Genomic DNA, 24,632 nt, shown 5'->3' on the forward strand with positions numbered 1-24,632 from the left:
CTTGCAAAGATATGACTCTGAAAGACTTAGTGTATTGGAGTTATTTTTAATATTGTTTAAATGACTAATCCATTACTATTATATTAATCATAACAATCTATTTCAGATAAATGCTTCAAATAACTTTGGCTTCACATTAAATCAGATAAATTAAATACATTTTACAAAAGCACTGCGCTATAAAAACTAATGTGAATATGTGCTCACAAATGTGATTCATTAAAATATTTTTGCAAAGGCTCTGGACAGTGATTAATTTGTCTATGCAAATGTAGTTTGTCCTCTTGCATTGCGTTATTACCACTAGGTGACAGTAATGGAATTAGACAAAATAAAGGAGCTTTTTATGGCCAGCAAGCAGCGGTTCACGGTGCTCAGATGCTCATTTCACTGCTGGCTGTTTGGATGTGGACGGCTGCACCTTAGTAAATAAATAGCTGTCAGACTGATACTGAACACAGATCCAGGCTGGCACATTTTTCATTGGACTGCAATCAAATCAACAGACCTTCCTTCATCCATCTTGGAGATAATTATTTAAGTGTCAATTTATATAGCGCTGGTAATGTGGAATTACAGACCAAGTAGACTGTATAGTCCATCAGATGTAAGCAATAGCTTTTCAGGTATTGGATTTGGCACACGCTAGTTGTCTCTTCTTGAGCCTGGGCCTTGTTCTTCCCTGAGTGATGAGAACAGACTATGATAAATGTGAACGTGTCACTTTCACCTCAGTCATAATGGGGTCCACACCTCTGGACTGGTTTGTAAAATAAAAAATATAAAACTAATTTCATTGTTTGCCACAGGGGACCTAAATATGCCCAGGTGTTTATTTGCTGTAATTTTTTTTTCGCCTCCATATTCTAAATTTATATTTCACTTCTTTTCACTTTCTGACCTCATATCTCACCAGTTTGAGAGAGATCGGGGGCAAGTTGTCACAAGGCAATCTCAATAATCCAAATGAGTTTTCTCTTGCAGTGGATTTGTATGTTGGAAAAACATTGGTTAACCACATTAGTTAAAATAAACTTAGACTGCAAAAAGCATCTTCATATTAATTTCATAATTTACTACAACATTATAAAAATCAAAAGAATAACAATGAACTAACATTAACAAAGGATAGTCTTCTGTAATACTGTAGCAAATTAATAGCTCAATGATAGTTCATTTTAGTTAATGCAATAACTAATCATAAACAATGGGACTATTAAAAAACAATCTGTAGTCAACTAAGAGTTTTACTTAAGAGTTGAATAATATCCTTTCTCATGTATATTTTTCACAAATGTCAGGTGGGGCAAGTTGTCACATTTTATTGAGGGTTTTACTGGAAGTTATATCATGTGTTTGAAATGTTATACATTTGCCAAAATAACGGTTTTATATTTTATCCTTTAACATTTTACCTTTATTTATTCAATCATTCATGTTCTTCTATAAAGTTTATTTTTGTATTTTGCATTTTATTTTTCATTTTGTATATAGACATGTTAATTGCAAGTTCCATTGTGACAAATAACTTTATTTTGAGATTAATACATTTTAATTTATTTTTATTATAGCTATTATGTATTTCTCTGACCTAATAATAGACAGTTAATGGCAGCTTCTATTGTGACAAATTAACCCATATTGGATGTGGATGACAGCATGCCCTGCTGCTGGAGCAGCCTGTGTTCAATGAACAGTAGCATTTTTCATGGGCAATAACGGTGGGAATTTTATTAGCCAAGTTTATTATCAGGTCAGATTGTTGTAGCTATTGTGCTGTTAATAGGTCCGCTGGGTCTGTCACAGGTAACTGCTATTTTCAGACAATCGTTAGCGATCACAACCTGAGCGTGAACAAACGTCAGCGGAACGCGAATACCTTTAGAGCCATTACATGATTTACAGTTGTGCTTTTTGATATGTTCTTTTATTCTATCACCTACTTGGATTAACCTCAATATATATTTGATCTACCATCAAACACTGAACTAATGAGAACAAAGATGCGTCGTGCGTAAAAGACCTCTTGGAGACGGGATGGTGAAGCTCGTCTCACGACTGTAACCACCCGAGCGAATCAAGCTCTGTGCGAAACCATTTGGGTACTGGCTGCACGGAGTTATTCAATGCGCAAAGGCATCTTGTGGAAGTATTTTTGGAGCTGTGCATTAGTAAGGTTCACATATGCTGTGCTCGTCCGGCGCGCGGTGAGGATGGAGCCCCTTTCTCAGCACCAACGGCTCGCGCTAAGAGCTACATGATAACTTTCATCTCAGCGAAAGTGCGTTCAGATGTGGTTATGTCTCGGTCCTACGCTGGAGAGGCTTAACAGGTAGACACATTATAACTGTGTAATCTGCTGCTTGGATGAAGTATAGAATGATAAGCGATGCTATCCAGAAACGACTGGATAAATGCATGCGTTCTCACTGGCTTTCAGGGCGCACTTGTGCAGATTATCGCCAGCAATTTTTTTTTTCGCCAGCAATTTTCTTAAGCATCAATAGGTGACTTTATATCAGCACTCGGAAATAAATATAGCAACTTTTTGATTTGCACTGCATCTTACATCAGTTCATCCATGTTAAATATGTTTTTTATTTAGTTAAACTTTGAGATTAATTAAATATGATTTTTTTTATTGGAGCTGTATGCATCTGACATTATTAAAATATGACATTATAATTTTTTTTTACTTGAATCAATTTGTGCGTTATTATCCTTAATGTATCTATTTATTTATTTATTTATTTATTTATTATAAACCGAATGTAAAGGGTTGCATAAAATGGACTGGAGGAGACAGGTGTTCATCACATATTCTGATGTGACAAATCAAGCATGGCAAAATAGATTTTTATGATACCTTATTTTTTTATTGCTGAATAGAATTTTCAAAAATATAAAAGCTGCACTGTGAATCAGAAAACATGTCAACTAAAGTCACCGAACACTTGTCATATCCCTAGCAGTCAAGTGTTTTCCGAGTCTCTTTGCAGAATATAAAATCCAGGCACATCTGCATATAAACACAAGGTTTCAGACACACTAGAAATGTTACGATGTATGTTGTCAAAACTTCTGTCCCTTGATGTTTGTGTTTTAATACCCAAAGTCAAAAACTCTTCTCTCTCCCCAGATCTTCCTCAATCATGGCAGTGTTTAGCAGCAGTGAATGGCAGTGGAATGACTCAGAACATTCTGAGGGAAACTACAGCCTGATATCAGGAACTGAAGAAGTGAAGAGGAATTACTATGCCATGCTCTATTCCCTACTCATCCTAGCTATTGTGTTTGGGAATGTCCTGGTGTGTATTGCTGTGCTTAGAGAGAAAGCTCTGCAGACCACCACCAATTACCTGGTGGTCAGCTTGGCTGTGGCTGATCTCTTGGTTGCCTCACTGGTCATGCCCTGGGTGGTCTATTTGGAAGTGAGTGGACAAGAACCTACCGTAGCCTATAGTTCAGTGCATTTCTGTATTGACAACTATTACTATACAAAAATAAAAGGTTCTATATTGGCATTGACAGTTCATTGAAGAGGTTCATAAAGATACATAAAATCTTTCCAATAGACAAAAGCTTCTTTATAGTTGAAAAAGGTCTTTAGATGATTAAAATGTTCTTTGAACTTTTACTTGAGGTCTAAGTAAAAAAATATTTTTTTTAAATCAAAAACATACCCAAGTGTGTCTACAAAAACATATAGAGGAACTCAAATTGGTGAATCATCTAAACAAACCAATTCACTAGAATGAATATATGAGACATGACCATGAGTCGACTCATTAGAATGAACCAGACTTCCAACTTTGCATATGAAGCAGATTCTTTGGACTGAATCAGACTTCCGGATGCTACATATGAGAGAGGAAGCATGGACAGTTTAGATGAGTGCATTTGATCATTCCCTCAGGTTATACATTAAAAACACTGAACTAATCAGCTTTCTGTTATTCAATGCAGCAAATTCACATGACCAACTTTAACCAACTTGTCTTATGGTACAGTCATATTGGTGAAATAAAAATAAATCCAAGATCTATTGTCAATAGTTTAGATGTCTATAAAGCACAGCTCACAGAGAAGCCTCTTTCACACCAAGCAGCTTTCTGTTGGTCAACATGGCTAAATCGCTTGACCAACTGAAACCAATGCAAAATCTGCATGTGGAATGCAAAAACAAACAACCACTTAATGTCTCGAGGGATCCACAGATTTGTGCTGTGTAGTTAATTACTAGACATTGACATAAGAAACAAGACTCAAATCAGCAATAATCAGTAAAAAGCAATATTGGAGAGTGCTGCAGGGATGACGTCAAAACCCAGAGATTTTCTCATGGGGCTTTATTATGGGGTTAGGTCTTTAGGTTGGTGGTATACGTCATACCAAGATGATACTTCAACATGCTTTAGAATGTAAATTACACACATTAAAAACACAATTTTGTAAAGCTGTTATAATTGTTTTAAAGCCATATGTTTGTAATATGTAAATAAGAATGTTCAGAGTGTGACTGTGTGCTGTAGAACAAAGCATTCAATACCATCAATTTATGTTTACCACTGACCTTATTTTACTCATAAATTGTAAAACCCCATTATAAAAAGCCCATAGGGAAATCTAGAGGGAACCCATTGTGAGTAAGTCTTCTGGGTTTTCATCCCATCATACTTGATTCAGTGTCCTCTAAATGATCAATAATTACTTTTCACTTTGGTTAAGGATAAAATTCTTTCATCCACCAATGAAAAACTGCAATTTTTACTTTTAGAGCTACAACCTAGACCCTAGCAGTCTGATTCTGGAGCAAGCAGTTCATTCATCACTGCCAGAGCCTTATTACACCTCCCTTGCCACTCGAATGGGCTTTATTGTTGTAGGCCCTCTGAGAGATGGGCCAAGGGTTCGCCTGTAGGACATTCATTATTAGCAAAACGAGTGTGGGATAAAAGGTGAGACTCTCAAAAAGAGTTCTCTCCTTCCTTACATTGAAGAAACCATATGTCAGGCATTGTGGCTAGAAATAAGTTGCTCAGTTGTACATATGTCCATTAATATGATCCTGTTGTACCTGTGCAGGTGGTTGGTGGAGCTTGGCTCTTCAGTCGCTTGTATTGCAATGTTTTTGTGACCCTGGATGTGATGATGTGCACTGCAAGCATACTCAACCTGTGTGCCATCAGCATCGACAGGTAGGGAGCTAGTAATAAATGTTGGCTTGATTTTTAGTGCTTCTTTTTTAGGAATTCATTATTCTGGGTTTACTACAAACAACCTTTCTTTTTAAAGGTTCTTTGTTGGCATCCATGAAGAACCTTTAACATCCATCACAATTCTTTATAGTCAATCAAGATTCATTAGATTATTCAAATGTTCTTCAAACTAAAGAAAAATGTATTATTTTTAGGACAGTTTACTGCAAAGTTTTTTTTCTGTATAAAATTATCTAATTCTAAATCTTTGTTACCATAACAATAAAAAATAACTTAAATAACAAATAATTTACAAATGATTTAAGCTCAAATAATGCACAAGTTTCAATTAATGTAATTTACAATGTAAATGAGCTTTTTCTGCGTTTAAATAATTGCATTTATGCATCATTCTGTTGAAATGGTCGAGCATAATTTATCCCTCTTCCGTGTATAGATGTTGCAAATTCTCTTTCGATGTCATTCAGTGTTTATTTATAATCAGATATTTAACACTTCGTGGCAGATGCGGAAAAAAAGCTTTGTAGTGAGAGCTTTTCTGAAATTGACTTTGATCATTTGTTCATATCAGAACAAGAAAAATTACTTTGCGGGGTCATTTAAAAATGTTGTTTAATCTCATAACTCATACTTTTCATGCTTCAGTGAATGTGACCTTTTTTTAATCAGCATTCCCATTTCTTCTGAGATTAATTCTTGCGTCTGTGAAGGTATACGGCCGTGGTGATGCCAGTGCTATACAACACCACTCACAGCTCCCGCAAAAGGGTTTCAGTCATGATTGCAACAGTTTGGGTCCTTGCTTTTGCAGTCTCCTGCCCTCTTCTGTTTGGATTCAACACTACAGGTGAGCTGTTCAATTGCTCAACTAGAGGGTTGTGATAAAATAAAAAGATATTAAACATGAATTACATCACATAAGGTGTAGCACTGTAGGTGGTATTGGGGGCGGGACAATCTCATTCTAGAGAGCTTTTGACTGGACAAAAATCTGTCTTGTACATGGGTCTTCATAGATGAATCATCAATATTTTTGTAAATTTTCTTAGAAAAGAGAGACTATAAACTTCAAATGCATAAGCTTGCAAATTGTTAATTTTGTCAACATACACTTAAATAAGATTCAAAAGGTTGGAATAATTAAGATTTTTTTATGTTTTTGAAAAAAAGCCCTTTATGCTCACTAAGGCTGAATTTATTTGATAAAAAATACAGTGAACTAAATACAAATGGGGAAATATTATTACAATTCAAATGAACTGCTTTTTATTTGAATATATTTTTAAAAGTAATTTATTTGTGTGAATGCAAAGTTGTATTTTCTGCAACTGAATTTTCTAATATTCTTTTAAAATACATTAAATTAGAAATCAGTTATTTAAACTATAATAATAGGTAACAGTTCTACTGTTTTTATTAGATTTTTTGATAAAAGAAATTCAGTCTGAGCAGTGTTGAGGGAAGTTACTATTAAAAGTAATGCATTACAATACTGCGTTACTCCCATAAGTTACTAATTACGTTACTTGGGTTACTTTGTATGTAAAGTAATGCTTTATATCACTTTTTAAATCTGGGCTGGGCTTGCTTGTTTGTTTTTATATATATAAAAAAGTAACATTTTTGGCCACTGTGAAAGCCCTTTCACACCAAAAGTGAAACGAATATAGGCCTGAGGAAATGTAAATTAATGTCAGCAAGATTTTAAATGTTTTTAAATGATTTTAAATTTAAAAGTAAAGTGGTACTTTACTAGTTACTTGAAAAAAGTAATCTGGTAACATAACTTGTACTACTTGAGGAATAGACTTTTCTCAAAAACATTTAAAAAAAATCTTCTAAGAAAATCTTCAGAGTTTGTGTTTTTAATAATATCCATTGACCAAAAACCAAAAATCTACAAAAGCGTAAATCAACTACTTTACATGATGTTCTACATTTGCATGATAATCAACAAGTAGCTTCCTCAACCATATAGTTTCTATAGAGAAAGCACTAGAGTGTTTATCTTGAGGGCCAATTTTATAGGTATAGCTTTCAATGAGCTACAATCAGATGTTGATAAATTAGTTTGCAAAGAAATAAACCATCCATTTAATTAGAGTAATCAGTTAATTAGTTTCATGGTGAGATATAATGAATGTCATCTCTCTCTCAATCACTCACACAAGCCTCCTAGATATGCATGCGATTTGTTCTGCTTTGGCTGCATGTACTGCAGATGGGAGAGAAGGACTTTGAGGCTCTAATTATGCTGCCGCAGATACAATTTTATACATCGCAGATTACTGCTGATAAGAGTATTGATTCCAACACAGCTGGCATACATCCACACTAACTTATTACCTTATATCTGTGATTTTCAATCTTTATTACTTCATGTTAGACAATGGAATATTTTACTGGTGTTGTTACAGCAAACAAAAGAATCACAACACCAGCGAAATGTATCTACTGTATGACAAATATGTTGTGTGTTTGTTTTTGCAGATAACCCTGCAGTGTGCTCGATTTCAAATCCCGATTTTGTTATCTACTCCTCTGTGGTGTCGTTTTACTTGCCGTTCATAGTGACCCTTCTGGTCTACGTGCGCATCTACATCTTTCTCAGAAGGAGACGGAAGAGAATCACCTTCCGTCAAGGCAGTGGCAAAGTTCAGCCATCATCTCTACCACTATCTGCGGTAAGAGTAGATACAGGACTCTCACATTTTACCTCCACACGTGATCTCCTCAAACTGTTTTGGATTCTCTGCTCTACTTACAACACACATAATCCACAAAATAACTGTGTATGATGACTAGAAGTATCAGTTACTGGTGGTAAGTAAAGATTAGAAACACATCTTAACTCCAACTTCAATCTTGGATCAAAACTCTGTATTACATTTCACTTAAATTCAAAGAAGCCTGGAATCCAGTTTGTCTTTGTTAGGAAACATTACTTGGTTGTTTTATTCAGAGAAACAACTCTCCCTATCAGCCGACAGAGCCTTTGTATCATTGCCTCCCTGTGAAAGTGAGATGCAAAGTCAGGTCTTTGGAAAAGTTCCAGAAAAAGCCATTCAGCTACGCGCCCTAGGAATTTTATTGCAAGATTTAGTTCCAGCTAACTGGAGCAAAATTTGATATGGAGAAAAGGCTTTGTAGGCTGCCCTGAATATTTTTCTTCCTGTTAAAAAGGCTCCTTTTCCCATGCTATCTAATTTGAATAAAGAAAATGAAGTCCAAACACAGACTTACATATATGAGCTATAAATTGATTTACAGAACTGGGGTTTGTACTGTTCATATTTAAAAGGAAACAATCAGCTTTAGGGGTTTTATTAAAGGGGTCATATGATGCTGCTAAAAATAACATTATTTGTGTATTTGGTGTAGGGCTGTAGCTATCGAATATTTTAGTAATCGAGTATTCTACCAAAAATTCCATCGATCAATCGAGTAATCGGATAAAATGTGTTTTTGCTTAATTAAAGTGCAATATTAATTATGCAAGAGAAAATAAGACTCTGGGTCTCTTAAAATAAACAACTAAGTTTCCTTTTTTAGAATTTTTTATTTTTATTTTTTAAATGCATAGAATGCAGTGCATACATCAAAAATAAACATTTAAATATTACCCATTGTTTCTCTGTATGTACTTGTACTGTGAACAATGACAATAAAGTTGACAGATGAATTAAGTGCATTTAAGTGCCATTCAGTTGGGGTTTTAAATAAAGCATTTTCTGATATGCACATTAAACATTAAACACATAAAACATTAATTTAATTTAATTTATCTTTTAATCATTGAAAATTAACTTAACTTTTTGGTAAACAAAGGGGATTTACTATTAAAAATAAAACATGGAAGAAATGATGTGTGATTAAACCTTAAAAAAAAAAAATGTTGGATTGTTTTTTTTTGTAGTGGGCTATGTACATTCTGCTGAACAATAGTCTTTAACCGGACTTTTATTTTGACGGGTTGACGTACCTTTACAGTTCTGTGTATGTGATGTGACGCTAGTTTTACTCAAATCAAACGGTCAAATGCTCATGAAGTGACTGTCAGAGCAGTTCTGGAGATGTTGTTCATGTGTTCACATCCTTATTTAGTAAGACAGCAAACGCTGAAATCACCGCGAGTGTCTCGCGCGCTTCCGTGTGTTTAATGAATGAAGAAGCGTTTCTGCTCCATTCATTAACAGAGACACGCAGAACATGCAGGATTCATATATAAATAGACTGTTCCGGCTTAATATTTACAGATATTAGTCCATATCGTGATTTGATGTAAGTGCAATGACCTATTTTTGATTAATTCATTCAAAATTTGGCAAATTCCATGCCATTCCGCGTTAAACTTTAAATTCCGTTTTTATGACTGGATTCCACCATTCCCTCTGCGTTTTCTGGGCCCTAGTTGTGCTGCTACGGAAGCGCTGCTACGTGACGTCAGACTTAACAAGCGAATGGACACACGCCACGACATTCTCTTTATATTTGCCCGCGCCCTCAAATCAAAATACTGCTGACTCCTTGCAGTACGCGACTTCGGATGCAGCGCTTGTGTCTCCTTCCTCTTTCTGGATGACGTAAACGCGTTGTGTCACATTAAAAAAAATCATTGCGAAAGAACCTGACGTGAGATTTAAAATAAATTAAAAGAGGCTTCGAGGCAGAGGAATTTGCCTTGATCATTTTTTGTAATCAAGTTACTCGAGGAATCGTTTTTGCCCTAATTTGGTGTAATGAAATGTGTTTAAGTGGTTTAAGGTAAAAAAACCACGTTATTTTCCGTATAGTGTACATAATTTTTTCTCCTTTATGCCCCACTTTCTGAAACGTGTCGATTTTTACAAGGCTCGTTGGTCTGAAAAGCGAGGTGTGCTCTGATTGGCCAGCTATCCAGTGCGTTGTGACTAGCCGAATAAATCAAATGTGTAACGACCTTAAAGGTCCCATTTTTCGCGCTTTTTTGAAGCTTTGATTGTGTTTACAGTGTGCGATATAACATGTGTTCATGTTTCGCATGTAAAAAAACACAGTATTTTTCACACAATTCACCTATCTGTATACCGCTGTTTTCACTGTCATAAAAACGGGCAGATGTCTTCCTTGTTCTATAAAGTCCCTCCTTCAGAAATAAGTGACGAGTTCTGATTGTGCCAGCGGTTCCTGTGTTGTGATTCGACAGTAGCTGAGTGCACACTGCCCTCCTGGAAACGCGATTGGACTAGTTTTGAGAAGCAAGTGTGCAGGAGCATGTGCTGGAGATGTACTTATAATCACAGGAGCGTTTTTACTGACGAGATGCGCATGAAAATCGCAGTCGTTTTTTTGCACAGCTCTAACATCTAGTTAACAAAGCTAAACAGCGTTGCCTTTTGTGTAATAAGTTACAGAAACTGTTAAATGCACCAACTTAAATAATAAAATACACTTACCGGTTGTGGTCCATAAACAACGCCTTCTCCAGACAAGAGGGAACTGCTCCATCTTTCAAGAATAATCTTTGTGCAAATCCAGCATTAAACTGATTGAGATTGAGGAAGCTGTCCTCAGCAAAATGTGCTGCACATAGTTTTACATGTGGATTATAATTTTCGGGAACTGAGTTAAACATAAATTGTAACCATAAATCTCCAAGTACAGCATCCCTGAGAAGGCCAAACAAAGATGATTGGACTCCGAGATGAAAATAACAGCGTTTCAACGACATGGCAAACACAAACGCAGCTCTTCCTCTTCTCCGTCTGAGCACAACAAGACCATGCCCCCCTTTGTGTAAATTCATGTGGGCGGAGGTTAGTCAAAACACTTTTTAGTGACGTCATTACTGCAGGAACTAGAGGGATGTAGTCCAAACGGGTCGTTTTTTGTAGGCGAATTCTGTTAAATAAAATATCTTGCTTGGCATTGAATTTTGAGCTTTAGAATTTTACAGATATTATTTATACTCTACCAACAACTTTACACACTAACTAAAGTTTTAAACATGGGATCATGAACATGAACATGATTGTGATGACAAAACCTATGTGATTGTCGTCATCACCATTTCAGTATGTCTCTGTGAGTGTTAAGTGTTGTTATATTTAGCTATGGACGTTTGCAATTCTACAATTCATACATTTAGTAATATCATGCCAGTTCAATTTCTTTGTTTACTGTTAGTACTTGCTGAAGGGTAATAAATCACAAGGAGTCTAATGGTTTTTACAGACAGTTTATTGGTAATTTAAACGATACATCTCTGTGGTATTGTTTGTACTTACCCCTTGATTTCTGCTCTGCTCTGCTCTATGGAAAGCCAAGTGGTCCATAAAACGCGTGCTTTTCAATGCCAATTATATTATATTTTGAGTAGGCTTTCATTTCAATTAAATAAATAGTTGGCGATAGTTTCACAAAAATAGAAATTCTGTTTATTTACATTTACTCAACCCAATAATTCAGATGCAGCTTCTGTAACAAAAGTATAGCATGTGTAATTCTAACTTAAATATTAATATTTAAAGCTACATTTTGTTTGCTTTTTCACATTTAACACAATTAGGCTCTAAAATATCTTCTGAGGGTACTTTTTCTTCCTTTTTAAAAACATAATAACATATGATAAACTGAAATTATACTCAAAAGTAGATACCTGATTTATTTTACAATAAAGCAATTACAAATATAGATATAGGGAATATAGTTATCGAATGACACAAATTAGTCCAAATTTGGAAATTATTACAACGGTTAAATAAATAAGAAAATGTATGGCAAGTCCTGACCTTTTGGATGTATTTAATTATAAATGCCTTTGTAATCTATAATAACAGTACATTTATTCATTCTTGAATATTAATATAGGTACCTGTAATTCTGGCCAAATTATATATACTTTGTTTGTGAATTTGTACATGCTATAATGTAAGCATCATTAATGACCCCTTTGTGTTTAATTAAAAAATAAAAAATAAATAAAAAAGACTGATTAGTGAAATGAAAGAATGATTTAATCAAAAATGAGATTGATTATTAATTGTCTCTCATTGGCCTGATTAGCTTTGCCCTCAAAACCTTTCTTATTTAGTGGTACAGTATTGCATGATTTGTACATAATACACTTTGCATAAACGTTTGCAATTAGTTTTTTAAAAGGTAACATTACTGTATCAAGGCCTCTATGCTTACATTTCTTTTTTGATATATTTTTTTGTTTGGGAACATAAATAAATTAATAAGACAATATTAGATTTTTTTTACCTTTTTGATCCCATTTTTAATCTAATTTTTATTAAATTAGTAAAATACAATCCAGAAGAATAAGTTACCAGTCAAATGAAATCAGCATCAACATTTCAGCTTTGCAAGGCACAGAACTCTGCTGTTGCATTAAGGATTATACAGACATTTGAGAAGACTTAAGAGGTGGCATTAATGTATTTCATAAGAACGATGTAATGAAATTAATGTTTAAAATATAAAGTTTTGAAAATGGAAATATTAAACGATTTAACTGACTCATTTATACTTTCAAATAAAACTGAAACCAACAGGTAGGTGGCAGCATGTCACTGCCTTATCAATGAATCATTTATTTAATCGATTTGTTCATTCATTTAAGAACAAAGCAAATGACTCTCTTTATGAGTTGGTGATGGGTAAATCATTGACCCAATCATTGACTCGCTAGATTTGTTAAAAAATGCAGATTCATTCAAAAACGTTGTTCAGAAACAGCTGTGTGTTTGTTTGGAGATGCACCACGATCAGCTGTGACTTTGTTTGAATTTGTTTTTAAGAAATAGAGCAAATTAAGTGTTCCTGAAATTTAAGCCCATATGTTCAGGGGCGCCTGCAGGATTTCTTCCGAGGGAGCCCTCTCTACACTGTTTGTTATGATGAATGACAATACTGCAGTCTGCTTTCACGATCTGAGGTGAACCAATTAACATTTACTGCCTTCATTCAATCCTCATACTCCGTCTGTTTAATCTTATTCACTATCCTAACTGCATTATTATTATTATTATTTTGCTAATACAAAACATCAGGGGGGACTCCCATAAGTCTATTTTTAGGGGGGGTCAGCTCCGCAGTTCTGATTATCAGCTATGATTATCATTTCAGCTTATGTTTATAAATATATATATATATATATATATAAATAAAATAAAATTTATATTTAATTTAGAATTACATATGCTCTACTTTTGTTTCAGAAGCTGCATCTGAATTGTCATATATTTACAGACTAAAACAGTTTGGTTATCAGCATTCTTCAAAATATCTTCCCCAAACGCAATAAAGGCATAAGGTTTGAAACAACATTAGGTTGAGTAAATGTAAATAAACAGAATTTCTATTTTTGTGAAACTATCGCCAACTATTTATTAAATTGAAATGATAGCCTACTCAAAATATAATATAATAATATAATAATAATATTACTTTCTTATTAATCTAACTGTTGAATAAAATCATTTCCAAATTTGTACTCATTCGTGCCTGGGGTGATAACTTAAGGGCTATCCTTGCCATCTTCGCGCTCTTGCAAACTAGATGCTCTGACTTGCCGTAGAGTCCTTGTAGCCATGAGAGGTGTGTCCATGTAGATGAGTAAATAAATCTGCATCTTAAGTGGCGTGTCACGTTAACTTAACGTCTGTCGGCGTGTGGCGTTATTTTAACGCGTGGTGGCGTTATGAAAACGGCATTTTAATATTAATACGGCGTTGAAAAGCACGCGTTTTATGGTCCACTTGGCTTTCCATACTGCTCTGCTCGTTCCGGTAGCACGCGTAACCCGGAACGTGCTTATAATAGCAGCGGTCATACCATTTTTCACAACTGGGGGGAGATAACCTAAGTTGGGATTGTGATGTTTGTTTTGTTTAATTTTTAATGTATGTTTGTAACATTATTTTGCTTAAGCTACACTAACGGTATTTATTTGGTTAAGTAAGATGAGGTTGTTTTAATGTCATTGATGTAATAGACATTATTGAAACAAAGGTTCCCCTGTGCAAATGGTGCTTTCCATTTCTGTTTGGCGGGAAGTTTGTGTATTTAAGCAGAATGTTCCATATTGAAAGGAGGATTTTGGTGGTTTGCTCTGTTACTAGAGTACAACATTATGTTCTATTGTTGATAGAGAGCTGTTTCAGCAATTTCCCTTTGTGTTTAATCTATAAAGGTTTTAGTGCTGCTTCATTAGCATTCATCATGTATTTTTTTTTCTTCACTATTAATTTGTACTTTGCACAGATTATCCTTGGCTAATTAATAAATTATCTATTTTGCACCGAAAACCATCTTGTCATGCCATACCTTCCTAACTCCTCTCTAACTCTCGGACTACAGCACCTGGCTTTGGGCAGTCTCAAAGGCAGTCCTTTGCGACAGTGATATAAACATGATTTTTAATAGTGTCCTTTTTTGGAAAGCCAAACAAAGTAGTTTTGCTTTCTCAACGAAACAGCGTCACACACTGCCTTGAGTGAGTGGCTTGGGAATGGCACAGGCGGCAGATTCAATGAAGCAGCTTGTGGAAACCACATGTGACAACCCCAGGCTGGACTCCACTTCGTCCACGTTGAAAGCCGATTCGGCAATCCACAGTGCAAAGTCAGCTCTAGGCATGACGAAGCGGATATTGTCCTCTTTCGGAAGGCCAAACAAAGTAGTTTCGCTTTCACAACCAAACACACAGCGTTTATACAACCCGAATTCCGGAAAAGTTGGGACGTTTTTTAAATTTTAATAAAATGAAAACTAAAAGACTTTCAAATCACATGAGCCAATATTTTATTCATAATAGAACATAGATAACATAGCAAATGTTTAAAATGAGAAAGTTTACAATTTTATGCACAAAATAAGCTCATTTCAATTTTGATTTCTGCTACAGGTCTCAAAATAGTTGGGACGGGGCATGTTTACCATGGTGTAGCATCTCCTTTTCTTTTCAAAACAGTTTGAAGACGTCTGGGCATTGAGGCTATGAGTTGCTGGAGTTTTGCTGTTGGAATTTGGTCCCATTCTTGCCTTATATAGATTTCCAGCTGCTGAAGAGTTCGTGGTCGTTTTTGACGTATTTTTCGTTTAATGATGCGCCAAATGTTCTCTATAGGTGAAAGATCTGGACTGCAGGCAGGCCAGGTTAGCACCCGGACTCTTCTACGACGAAGCCATGCTGTTGTTATAGCTGCAGTATGTGGTTTTGCATTGTCCTGCTGAAATAAACAAGGCCTTCCCTGAAATAGACGTTGTTTGGAGGGAAGCATATGTTGCTCTAAAACCTTTATATACCTTTCAGCATTCACAGAGCCTTCCAAAACATGCAAGCTGCCCATACCGTATGCACTTATGCACCCCCATACCATCAGAGATGCTGGCTTTTGAACTGAACGCTGATAACATGCTGGAAGGTCTCCCTCCTCTTTAGCCCGGAGGACACGGCGTCTGTGATTTCCAACAAGAATGTCAAATTTGGACTCGTCTGACCATAAAACACTATTCCACTTTGAAATAGTCCATTTTAAATGAGCCTTGGCCCACAGGACACGACGGCGCTTCTGGACCATGTTCACATATGGCTTCCTTTTTGCATGATAGAGCTTTAGTTGGCATCTGCTGATGGCACGGCGGATTGTGTTTACCGACAGTGGTTTCTGAAAGTATTCCTGGGCCCATTTAGTAATGTCATTGACACAATCATGCCGATGAGTGATGCAGTGTCGTCTGAGAGCCCGAAGACCACGGGCATCCAATAAAGGTCTCCGGCCTTGTCCCTTACGCACAGAGATTTTCTCCAGTTTCTCTGAATCTTTTGATGATGTTATGCACTGTAGATGATGAGATTTGCAAAGCCTTTGCAATTTGACGTTGAGGAACATTGTTTTTAAAGTTTTCCACAATTTTTTTAAGCAGTCTTTCACAGATTGGAGAGCCTCTGCCCATCTTTACTTCTGAGAGACTCTGCTTCTCTAAGACAAAGCTTTTATAGCTAATCATGTTACAGACCTGATATCAATTAACTTAATTAATCACTAGATGTTCTCCCAGCTGAATCTTTTCAAAACTGCTTGCTTTTTTAGCCATTTGTTGCCCCCGTGCCAACTTTTTTGAGACCTGTAGCAGGCATTAAATTTTAAATGAGCTAATTAAGTGGATAAAAGTGTAAAATTTCTCAGTTTAAACATTTGCTACGTTATCTATGTTCTATTGTGAATAAAATATTGGCTCATGTGATTTGAAATTCCTTTAGTTTTCATTTTATTAAAATTTAAAAAACTTCCCAACTTTTCCGGAATTCGGGTTGTACAACATAACGGTGGAAACAACAATACTACAATGAAAATAAAAGGTACGCCTTCTTTCTTTGAGTGAACATCTGGGCAGCGTTATGAAAATCTTCCCACATAGTGACGTAAAGATGTGGGGGCGCATTAGAACGAGACGTTTTAGGGGGGTCTGGACGAGCCTTAACTTTTATAAAGAATATCTCTTTGGGTTTGAGAATTTACTCTTTGCAACTTCACAGATCTTCATGCACCAAGAACTTGTAACACTCCAAAGAGGAAGGAAAAATTTGAATCGCATTATATGACCCCATTAAAGAAATGGTAAACTCAAAAATTAAAACTGTCATAATTTACTCACCTACAAGATTTTTTTTTTTTTTTTTGTCATTTAATGAGGTCTGATATTGTTATTCAAAAATCGTCCCTGGACTTATTAGAAAAAATATGGGTGTGCAATATATGGGTAGACATTAGATTTTGGACTATCGCCTCTATAGCGGTTACATGCTTACGTGACGCTGCTGTATTATGTGATCATGATAAATCGTGCATGCATTTACACGTGTTTTTAAGAATTGCAGTTTGAAAACAAGTGATTTTAAGCTGTTAAAATGCAATCTGCAGCTAAAGAGAACTCATTTCGCTATATACGTGTACTGTCTGAAAGACTGTTTCTGAGCGCTGTCAGAGAGGCCTGCGCAAGTGAAGTCGGTGCTCATAGAGCATGGGAATGTTAAACGGAGGTGGTTTTTTTGCCACTTTATAGGCCTTGAATAGTTAAATATACACACTTCTTTGTGTCCAAAATATCCTTCTTTGCTAGTATCCTCATAAACATAATACATCTTAAGTGGAAGCAAACAGGTGAGAAAGAAGAACAGTAGCTTGGATCCGGGAAGCTCTTATAGTGACAGCAGTCTAATATTCCTGCTTTCATTCATGTTAATCAAACAACAAAATAAGAGAAAATCTCTCACTACTTTACTTAATGACTTCTGCAACTGAAGAAATATATATATTTAATTTAGACAGTGGAGAATATGTAGCGTTTTTATAAATGTGACTACTTATGTAGCACTTCTTATTTATTTTTTTCTACTGTAATTTTTTTCATTTAGGTTTTTTTTTGTGATATTTTCAAAGGTATACAAATTTGTAATTTAGAGCCTTTGTTTTCCACACGCTGACTCTTTAACATTTCTCCACAGGAGACGTGTTTACAAGACGACACTCACAAAGAGAAAAGAGACCTTTCCCCCATCAGGATCAATGTGATAAATGTGCGTATACCATTGTGTTTCTGCATGTGTGTGTACAGAAATGTGTGACTACTCTAATCTTGCATGAAATGAGGCTTCTCAGGGCAACAGAGCCTGTGAAGAAATCTTACAAGGTATTTTGAGATTGCTGGCAGCATTCTCCCTCCTGTTTTAGCACAGCGAGTGTGTTTCTGATGCTGCGCCTCCACAGACTGAACTGAAAATTTGTGGCTCTGACGTATGGCCCCCAACTTCCTCTGGCTGGTGATTTACTCCCTTCACTGGCACACTCTGTTTGTTGAAAATGTTTCCACATCAAAGTTAGGAAGCTTTGGTAGGGAGCCACAGGAAATGTGTTCAATGCAGCTGTTAGCTGAGGCCCAGGGCTAAGAGCTGTGATATAAATTAAAGAGATACTGATTAACTGAAGAAAAGAGGAGATGCAATGTGACTGATAAAATATTTGCATTAAAAGAGATATTTGCATTTGTGCAACAGGAGAGTTTAAAAGTTTAAGGTTGATAAGTATTTTTTTTTTATCTCTTATGCTCACAAATACTGATTATTTGCAAAAAATACTGTAAAACAGTAATATTGTTAAACAATTTAAAATAATTATTTTAATATATTTTAAAATGTCATTTACTCCTGTGATGGCAAAGCTGAATGTTCAGCAGCTATTTCTCCAGTCTTCAGTATCACATGATTCTTCAGAAATCATTCTTATATGCTGATTTGCTGCTCATTAAACATTTCTTATCAATGTTAAAAACAGTTGTACTGCTTAAAACCTTAGTGGATACATACTTGAATTTATTTGAAATATAAATATTTTGAAACATCCTAAATATTTTTGTTGATACTTGAGATCAATTGCTGAATATAAAAAATCATAATGACCCTAAACTTTTGAATGATTGAGTACATATAGTATATATAGAAAAAAAATTATAATAATTATTATAATAACCATAAAATATTTTTTTCTTTTATAATTCATAATATCTAGATAATACAAGAATATAAATTTACTTTAGAAATAACATTTCATAAGATATTCTGAAAAAAATTCTAAAAGTGTAAACATTTAGAACAAAGTCAAGAAAGCAATCCAAAACTAGTCCAATGTGTAAGGCGGTGTGAAATCAGCTTCATATTGCAACAAAAATACTCAGAAGTCCTTGAGACGATATCATTCTATTCAAGGAAATGAGGACAGCATACCTCCTTGTGCTAATTAATTATAGAACAGACATGCTTGCAGGGATAAAGATATGCAGCACACCTTGAAGTTTACATGCCTGCATTTCATCTCCCTATCTGTTCAGGAAACCAAGGAGCAGGTGATCCGTCCGCGGCTCCTAGCCAGCTGCCTGTGGCGTAAGCGGCCTCAAACCGCCCCTGCCGAGAACTCGCTGCTGCCTCCTGTGATAACGCTGAACTACTGCAGCATCAGCCAGGCATCCTTTGCTCGTACTGAGCAAGATGCAAACCGTGAAGAAGAGGAGGGTGGGGACGAGGAGCAGGTGACCGTTAGGAGCTGCGAGGTGAAGAAGTTGTCAAACGGACGCACACACACAACCCTGCGTCCGCCGCGGCCCGCTCGCGTCATGGTGTGTCCCAGTCAGGTCCGCTGTAGAAGTATGCACTCCAAGGAAAAGAAAGCAACACAGATGTTGGCCATCGTTCTGGGTGAGAGGCTTGTGCTGCTTGTACAGGCTCTATTATTAGATTCCTACTGTAGGTTTATAACAAACAAACAAAAATTATATTTTAGCATTTCTAGGGTGGTTAGTGGTGCAGAAATTACACGCTTCTTCTTTAAAGGGATAGTACACCCAAAAAATTAAAATTCTGTCATATTTATTCATGCTCTGGTTGTTACAAACCTGTATGAATTTCGTTCTTCTACAAAACACAAAAGAAGAAATTTTGAACAATGTGCATAAAAAAACAGTTTCTGGTCACCATTGAGTTCCATAGTATTTTTTTTCATGCTATGGAACTCAGTGTGGACCAGCAACTGTCAAGTGTGAGTAAACGATGACAGAACTCTCATTTTCACTATCCCTTTAAAGTGAAGAGAGACTGTACACTTTCACTCATTACTGAGTGATTTCAAATTAATTTTACTACGTTTTGTTGTTTTTCAAAATGTTCTACAAATACATTTAAGCTTTAATACATAAAAAATCTCTTCTAGTAATTTCGTCTAATTGTATGCTTTTATAAAACTAAATAAGTTGGACAATCCCATTGGTTAACATTGGTAGAACGTTTGCCATTCAACAGTAATGACATCATTGTAAAATTTGCATACTTCATTGTGTTTGGTCTTGCTTCTTGCATTTATTTGCATACTGACTGACTTGTGATTTTTTTTTACTTCCATTTGTCGCCCTGAGCATCATAACAACAGTGACACAGTGATGCGACATTTAATTTACGCTGAACTTGAAAATTGTCTCACTTTATATTCTATCTTGTTTTGGCCCAAGGCCATTTGTATTCATAATTTTTAAGGTTAAACTCACTTGTCTGTTTTCCCTTGGTGCCCCACTTGAGATCATATATGCATTATATAATAAGTTACAATAAACAATCACTTAGATTAAATGGAAGGTCAAAGATTCATAAGAAGAGCTACTTTTAAAAAGTTTGGGGTAGGGAAGATTTTTTATTTTTTTATTTTTGTGAAAGAAGTTTCTTTATGCATTTACTTTATTAAAACAGGAACACTGTGAACTATTTTTGGAGTGTATCATGATGCATGTGCATGCTTTCCTCTAAATGTAAACAAGGTGTAACACATGCATTGTTCACATGCAGAAAAATCATGAACATGCACATTTTTATTCCAAAGATGAACTGAGGTCCTACGGGTTTGGAACGACATCACGGTGAATAATTAATGACAGAATTTTCATTTTGGGGTGAATTATCCCTTTAAAAAATATACTGACCCAAATCTTTGTAAATAACTATTAATAAACAAGTCTAGTGGTGTGACACATTGAGAATAAGAACTCCTGTGATCAAATCCCAGGTGAAGCTATCACCATGTTATTTTGTAATTTCACTGACTTGATTAACTCGACCTCTGTCGCACATCATTATCAGCACTGATATTCATCCCTTTCACATGTCTCCGAGGTGATGGGGAGGGACATGTAATTTATGAAATTCTCCGTCTTGCTGATTGCTTACAGCAAATTGATTTCATGATTTTTATCTTCACTATTGCAAAATTGTTTTTCTTTCATATCATGTGTCCTGACGCCTCCCCCCTTCAACCCGAGCACATGCCACTATACTATTTTTTCAATCAATGATTCACTTAGTTTCTCATCTGACATTTTGAAAGTGGGTTTCAGAGTCGCTCTGTGAAGCTCAGCCTGCGTCTGGCATGTGCTACAGCTCGTCAGATTGCGACAAGAAGCCACCTGGGGAAAAAATGAAGATGCTGAATGCCAATAGCTTCATGCAACACCTACAAAGTATAGTCATACTCCAACATACTAGTTTTATACAACATCAAGTACCAAATAACCAATTTGTCTATATTAGTGTGGACTCATGACCCATGAGTCAGTTTTCTGTAAAGTGATAAATGACATTGATGGTAATCTTAGACGTCTGCTTAATTGAGGAGGAAATTAAATCACACTCATGGAGACAGATGTCTTGGGTCGAGGGAATGGCTCAGCTGCCTCAGTTCAAAGTCAATTGGTCAGGGTTGTCACATGACTATTTTGCCAGTGGTCAAGGTATTTGAGTGCTAAAAATACCTGTGTTTTTATTTCAAATTCAACAAAGCAGTTTGTCATTTTCAGAAAACTCTTAGAAGTTGAAGTTCAAGGAGAAGTTCATCTGAAAAGCCTCATGCAATTTTAGCTCTTTTTTTTAAATGGATGTTACCACATTTTGCTGTTATGTGTTCCTGTTGAGTCATTGTTTGTGGTTTTTGTCTTGCAGGGGTTTTTCTTATTTGCTGGCTGCCCTTCTTTGTGACCCACATCCTAAACACTCACTGCAGAGCTTGTCACATTCCTCCTGAGGTCTACAGCGCCTTCACTTGGCTCGGCTATGTCAACAGCGCTCTCAATCCAGTCATCTACACCACGTTCAACATTGAGTTCCGCAGAGCCTTTATTAAAATCCTGAGTTGTTAAACCATTAGCTATTCTCCCATATAATGCTCAATGCAGCTTCCAGACATTATGGATTAAATTTTGGGATACAAAGCGCCAAATGCAGGGGATATTAAAGACATTGAACAATCTGAAGGTGATTTCAAATTCACTACAAAGCTCACTACACTTGGAATTGGTGGATTAGCGTTCATCTTTATCTTCTTCAAACTCCATAGATCATTTTGAGACGACAGACCAATCTGGAGTTCCAGATGGTCCTTCACACTCAACAACAAAGCCTAGAATATCTTCTGGACATTATTCTCCATCTCACCACCTTGTCGCATGCGGAGCGAAGTCTGAGGTCATCATCGTGTTTGCATGTGTCACACCGCTGAATGAAATTGAATTGAGTTTTGACTGAAATTATTCAGTTGTAAAACAACAAAGAAAACTATTTATGTGGCTACAAAGCCTAGTGATTTGTCAAAGGGACCATGAAGAAGGTGGACCCAAGGAGTGGAAAGTACTAAAAGATTCAATATGTGTTGTGCCTTTAATGGTTTCTCCCTCCTAAGAGCAAGATTCATGATCCAACTGTATATCAGGATAGAAAAGAGAAGAGATGGTTGTGATTGTCATGGACAAAACATGATTTTGTGCTGTGAATTAAAGCTACATTAAATCCCATAAGCCCTGGTGTCATCTGAAATATATACATGGAAGCTTTATGTCCATTTTGCATAGGCCTCATTAGATTTATATAAATACACATATATACAAATACATAAGTCTTATATGCTCATCAAGGATGCATTTATTTTATATAAATATTATATAAAAACAGTAATACTATTATAATTAAAAATAATTGTTTCCATTTTTAATATATTATTCCTTGTGATGACAATACAGACTTTTCAGAAGCCATTACTCCCGTCCCAGTATCATATGATCTTTTAAGGAATTATTAAAATATGCTTAACTTGTACTCAAGAAACAAAGTTTTTGCTGTTTAATATTTTGGTGGAAACAAAAATAATATATTTTTTGAGTAGATGCTTTGATGAATAGGTTAGTAAGAACAGCATTTAGTTGAAATCCTCTTTTTAAATATGCAGGTCCCTTTTGATAAATTTTACAATGTGTTCTAGTTAAAAAAAATAAAAAATAAAAAACTTTTTTTTAAACCCTACAGACCCCGAAACTTTTAAACATTAGTGTAAATAAACAAGCCTTATTGTCACTTTTGATCAATTTAATGCATCCTTGCTCAATAAAATTATTAATTTCTTTAATATATATATATATTACTAGTCCCAAACTTTTGAATGGTAGTATGTGTATAGACATTTATTTATATTATAGACACATCTATATATATCGTATGTCAAAATCTAAATCTCTTTTGATCTCAGATCTGCTCTTTGCCATACAACAAAACTGTTATGAAAAAATGTGAACCCATGGTCTCATATCATGTTCAACCAAACCTGAACAGCTACAAACACATCTTACACTATATCTTACACAGCATTAAACCACAAGTTCTTAAAAAGGTATTTTTTTGTCTTACCTCATGAATTATCTATTCCTAGGGAAAGAAACGTGCCAGGACTACAACTGCCAGGATAAAAAAGATGCATGGCACCTTTGCATATACGTGCACAAATATTGGATTGAAAAGACAAAAGTGTCTGAAGGTTGAAAGAGAAATATGAAGAACATGACCCAAGGAGATGAGTGTGTGTGAAAGTAGATAAGCCAGTTTGTTGTATGAAATGAGTGAATGAAAAGGTGCAGGAGTTAATTGAGTGAATTAAAACAAACGAGTCGATTGGGCAACAGCGTGAAAGACTGTGAATGTGACTGAAAGCTTTGAACAGACAAGGAAAAACAGACGCTTTGAATTTCAACCAGCATTGATGGAGAGCTCAGCTGGAATTCAGCTGATTATACAGAAAAAGATTTTGAAAAAGCGTCATGCTCAAGTGTGGCTTGACCCACAGTGTAGCTTTTCCAGACACACCTGTGGATACTCTGCATGTGTGCCCTAATGAGTGTGTGTGAGTGCAGCAATAGAGTGACTGAATGTGAATGATGGCCTCCTCTCACTAATTACTAAACGCTGGCGAGACTCCAGGCCTCTCCTGAGCTCCGGTTTTAATGTGTGTGGTCCGGCACGCACACAGAATCGTGGATCTAACTTGCTGTCAGTGAGAGTGACAGCTAATGAATTCAAAATGGCGTTTCTCTCGCAAATCCGGCCCTCCTTCTGTCTTTCTGTTCTCGACTGCTTTGTATCTGTCTAACGCACTCACTTCCTGCAGTAGATCCCAATCTGGCTGCATTGTGGACCAGCTTTTGTGAAGAAAGGGCTCCTGTCAGTTTGCAAATAATTTCCTTATGAGAGAGTGTGCGTATACATGTTTTTGTGGCTGAACCCCTGCCGACATTTGTTCTAAGCTAGTTGCTAAGCTACATTCAATAACGGCTCAAAATTGAAGTGTTATATAAGCTTCTGACTTTCACATTATGACTCTGTCCACCCAGCAGCCTATCACAGACAGAACAGGCTGACTCAATCACACCTGGGGAAAAGGGCCATATGGGACCTCTCCATATCACACACACACACACACACACACACACACACACCTAAATGGTAACATACAGTACATTTCTAATGTTTTACATAAAGCTAATTACTACAGAACAATCTATGGAAGCCCA

The 24,632-nt window shown here is 35.9% G+C and overlaps 1 protein-coding gene across 1 annotated transcript; it reads left to right on the forward strand.

Moving 5' to 3' along the window:
• The first annotated feature begins 1,731 nt into the window (after positions 1-1,731).
• Positions 1,732-22,579, forward strand: drd3 (dopamine receptor D3). The gene is made up of 8 exons (XM_059524656.1): positions 1,732-2,332; positions 3,140-3,431; positions 5,086-5,198; positions 5,930-6,066; positions 7,710-7,903; positions 17,716-17,787; positions 19,095-19,458; positions 21,742-22,579. The coding sequence occupies exons 1-8, from the start codon at positions 2,292-2,294 to the stop codon at positions 21,936-21,938; spliced, it is 1,410 nt and encodes a 469-aa protein (XP_059380639.1). The 5' UTR covers positions 1,732-2,291; the 3' UTR covers positions 21,939-22,579.
• The last annotated feature ends 2,053 nt before the right edge of the window (positions 22,580-24,632 follow it).

This window comes from Carassius carassius, chromosome 35 (genome assembly GCF_963082965.1).
Source record: "Carassius carassius chromosome 35, fCarCar2.1, whole genome shotgun sequence".
NCBI lineage: Eukaryota > Metazoa > Chordata > Actinopteri > Cypriniformes > Cyprinidae > Carassius > Carassius carassius.

Bases quoted from the DNA above. Each gene is read 5' to 3' on its own strand.
- drd3 (XM_059524656.1), top strand. From the start codon at position 2,292: ATGTGGTTATGTCTCGGTCCTACGCTGGAGAGGCTTAACAG. The intron at 17,788-19,094 runs GTGCGTATACCA...CTATCTGTTCAG, and splicing joins TCAGGATCAATGTGATAAAT to GAAACCAAGGAGCAGGTGAT. The intron at 19,459-21,741 runs GTGAGAGGCTTG...TTTGTCTTGCAG, and splicing joins GATGTTGGCCATCGTTCTGG to GGGTTTTTCTTATTTGCTGG.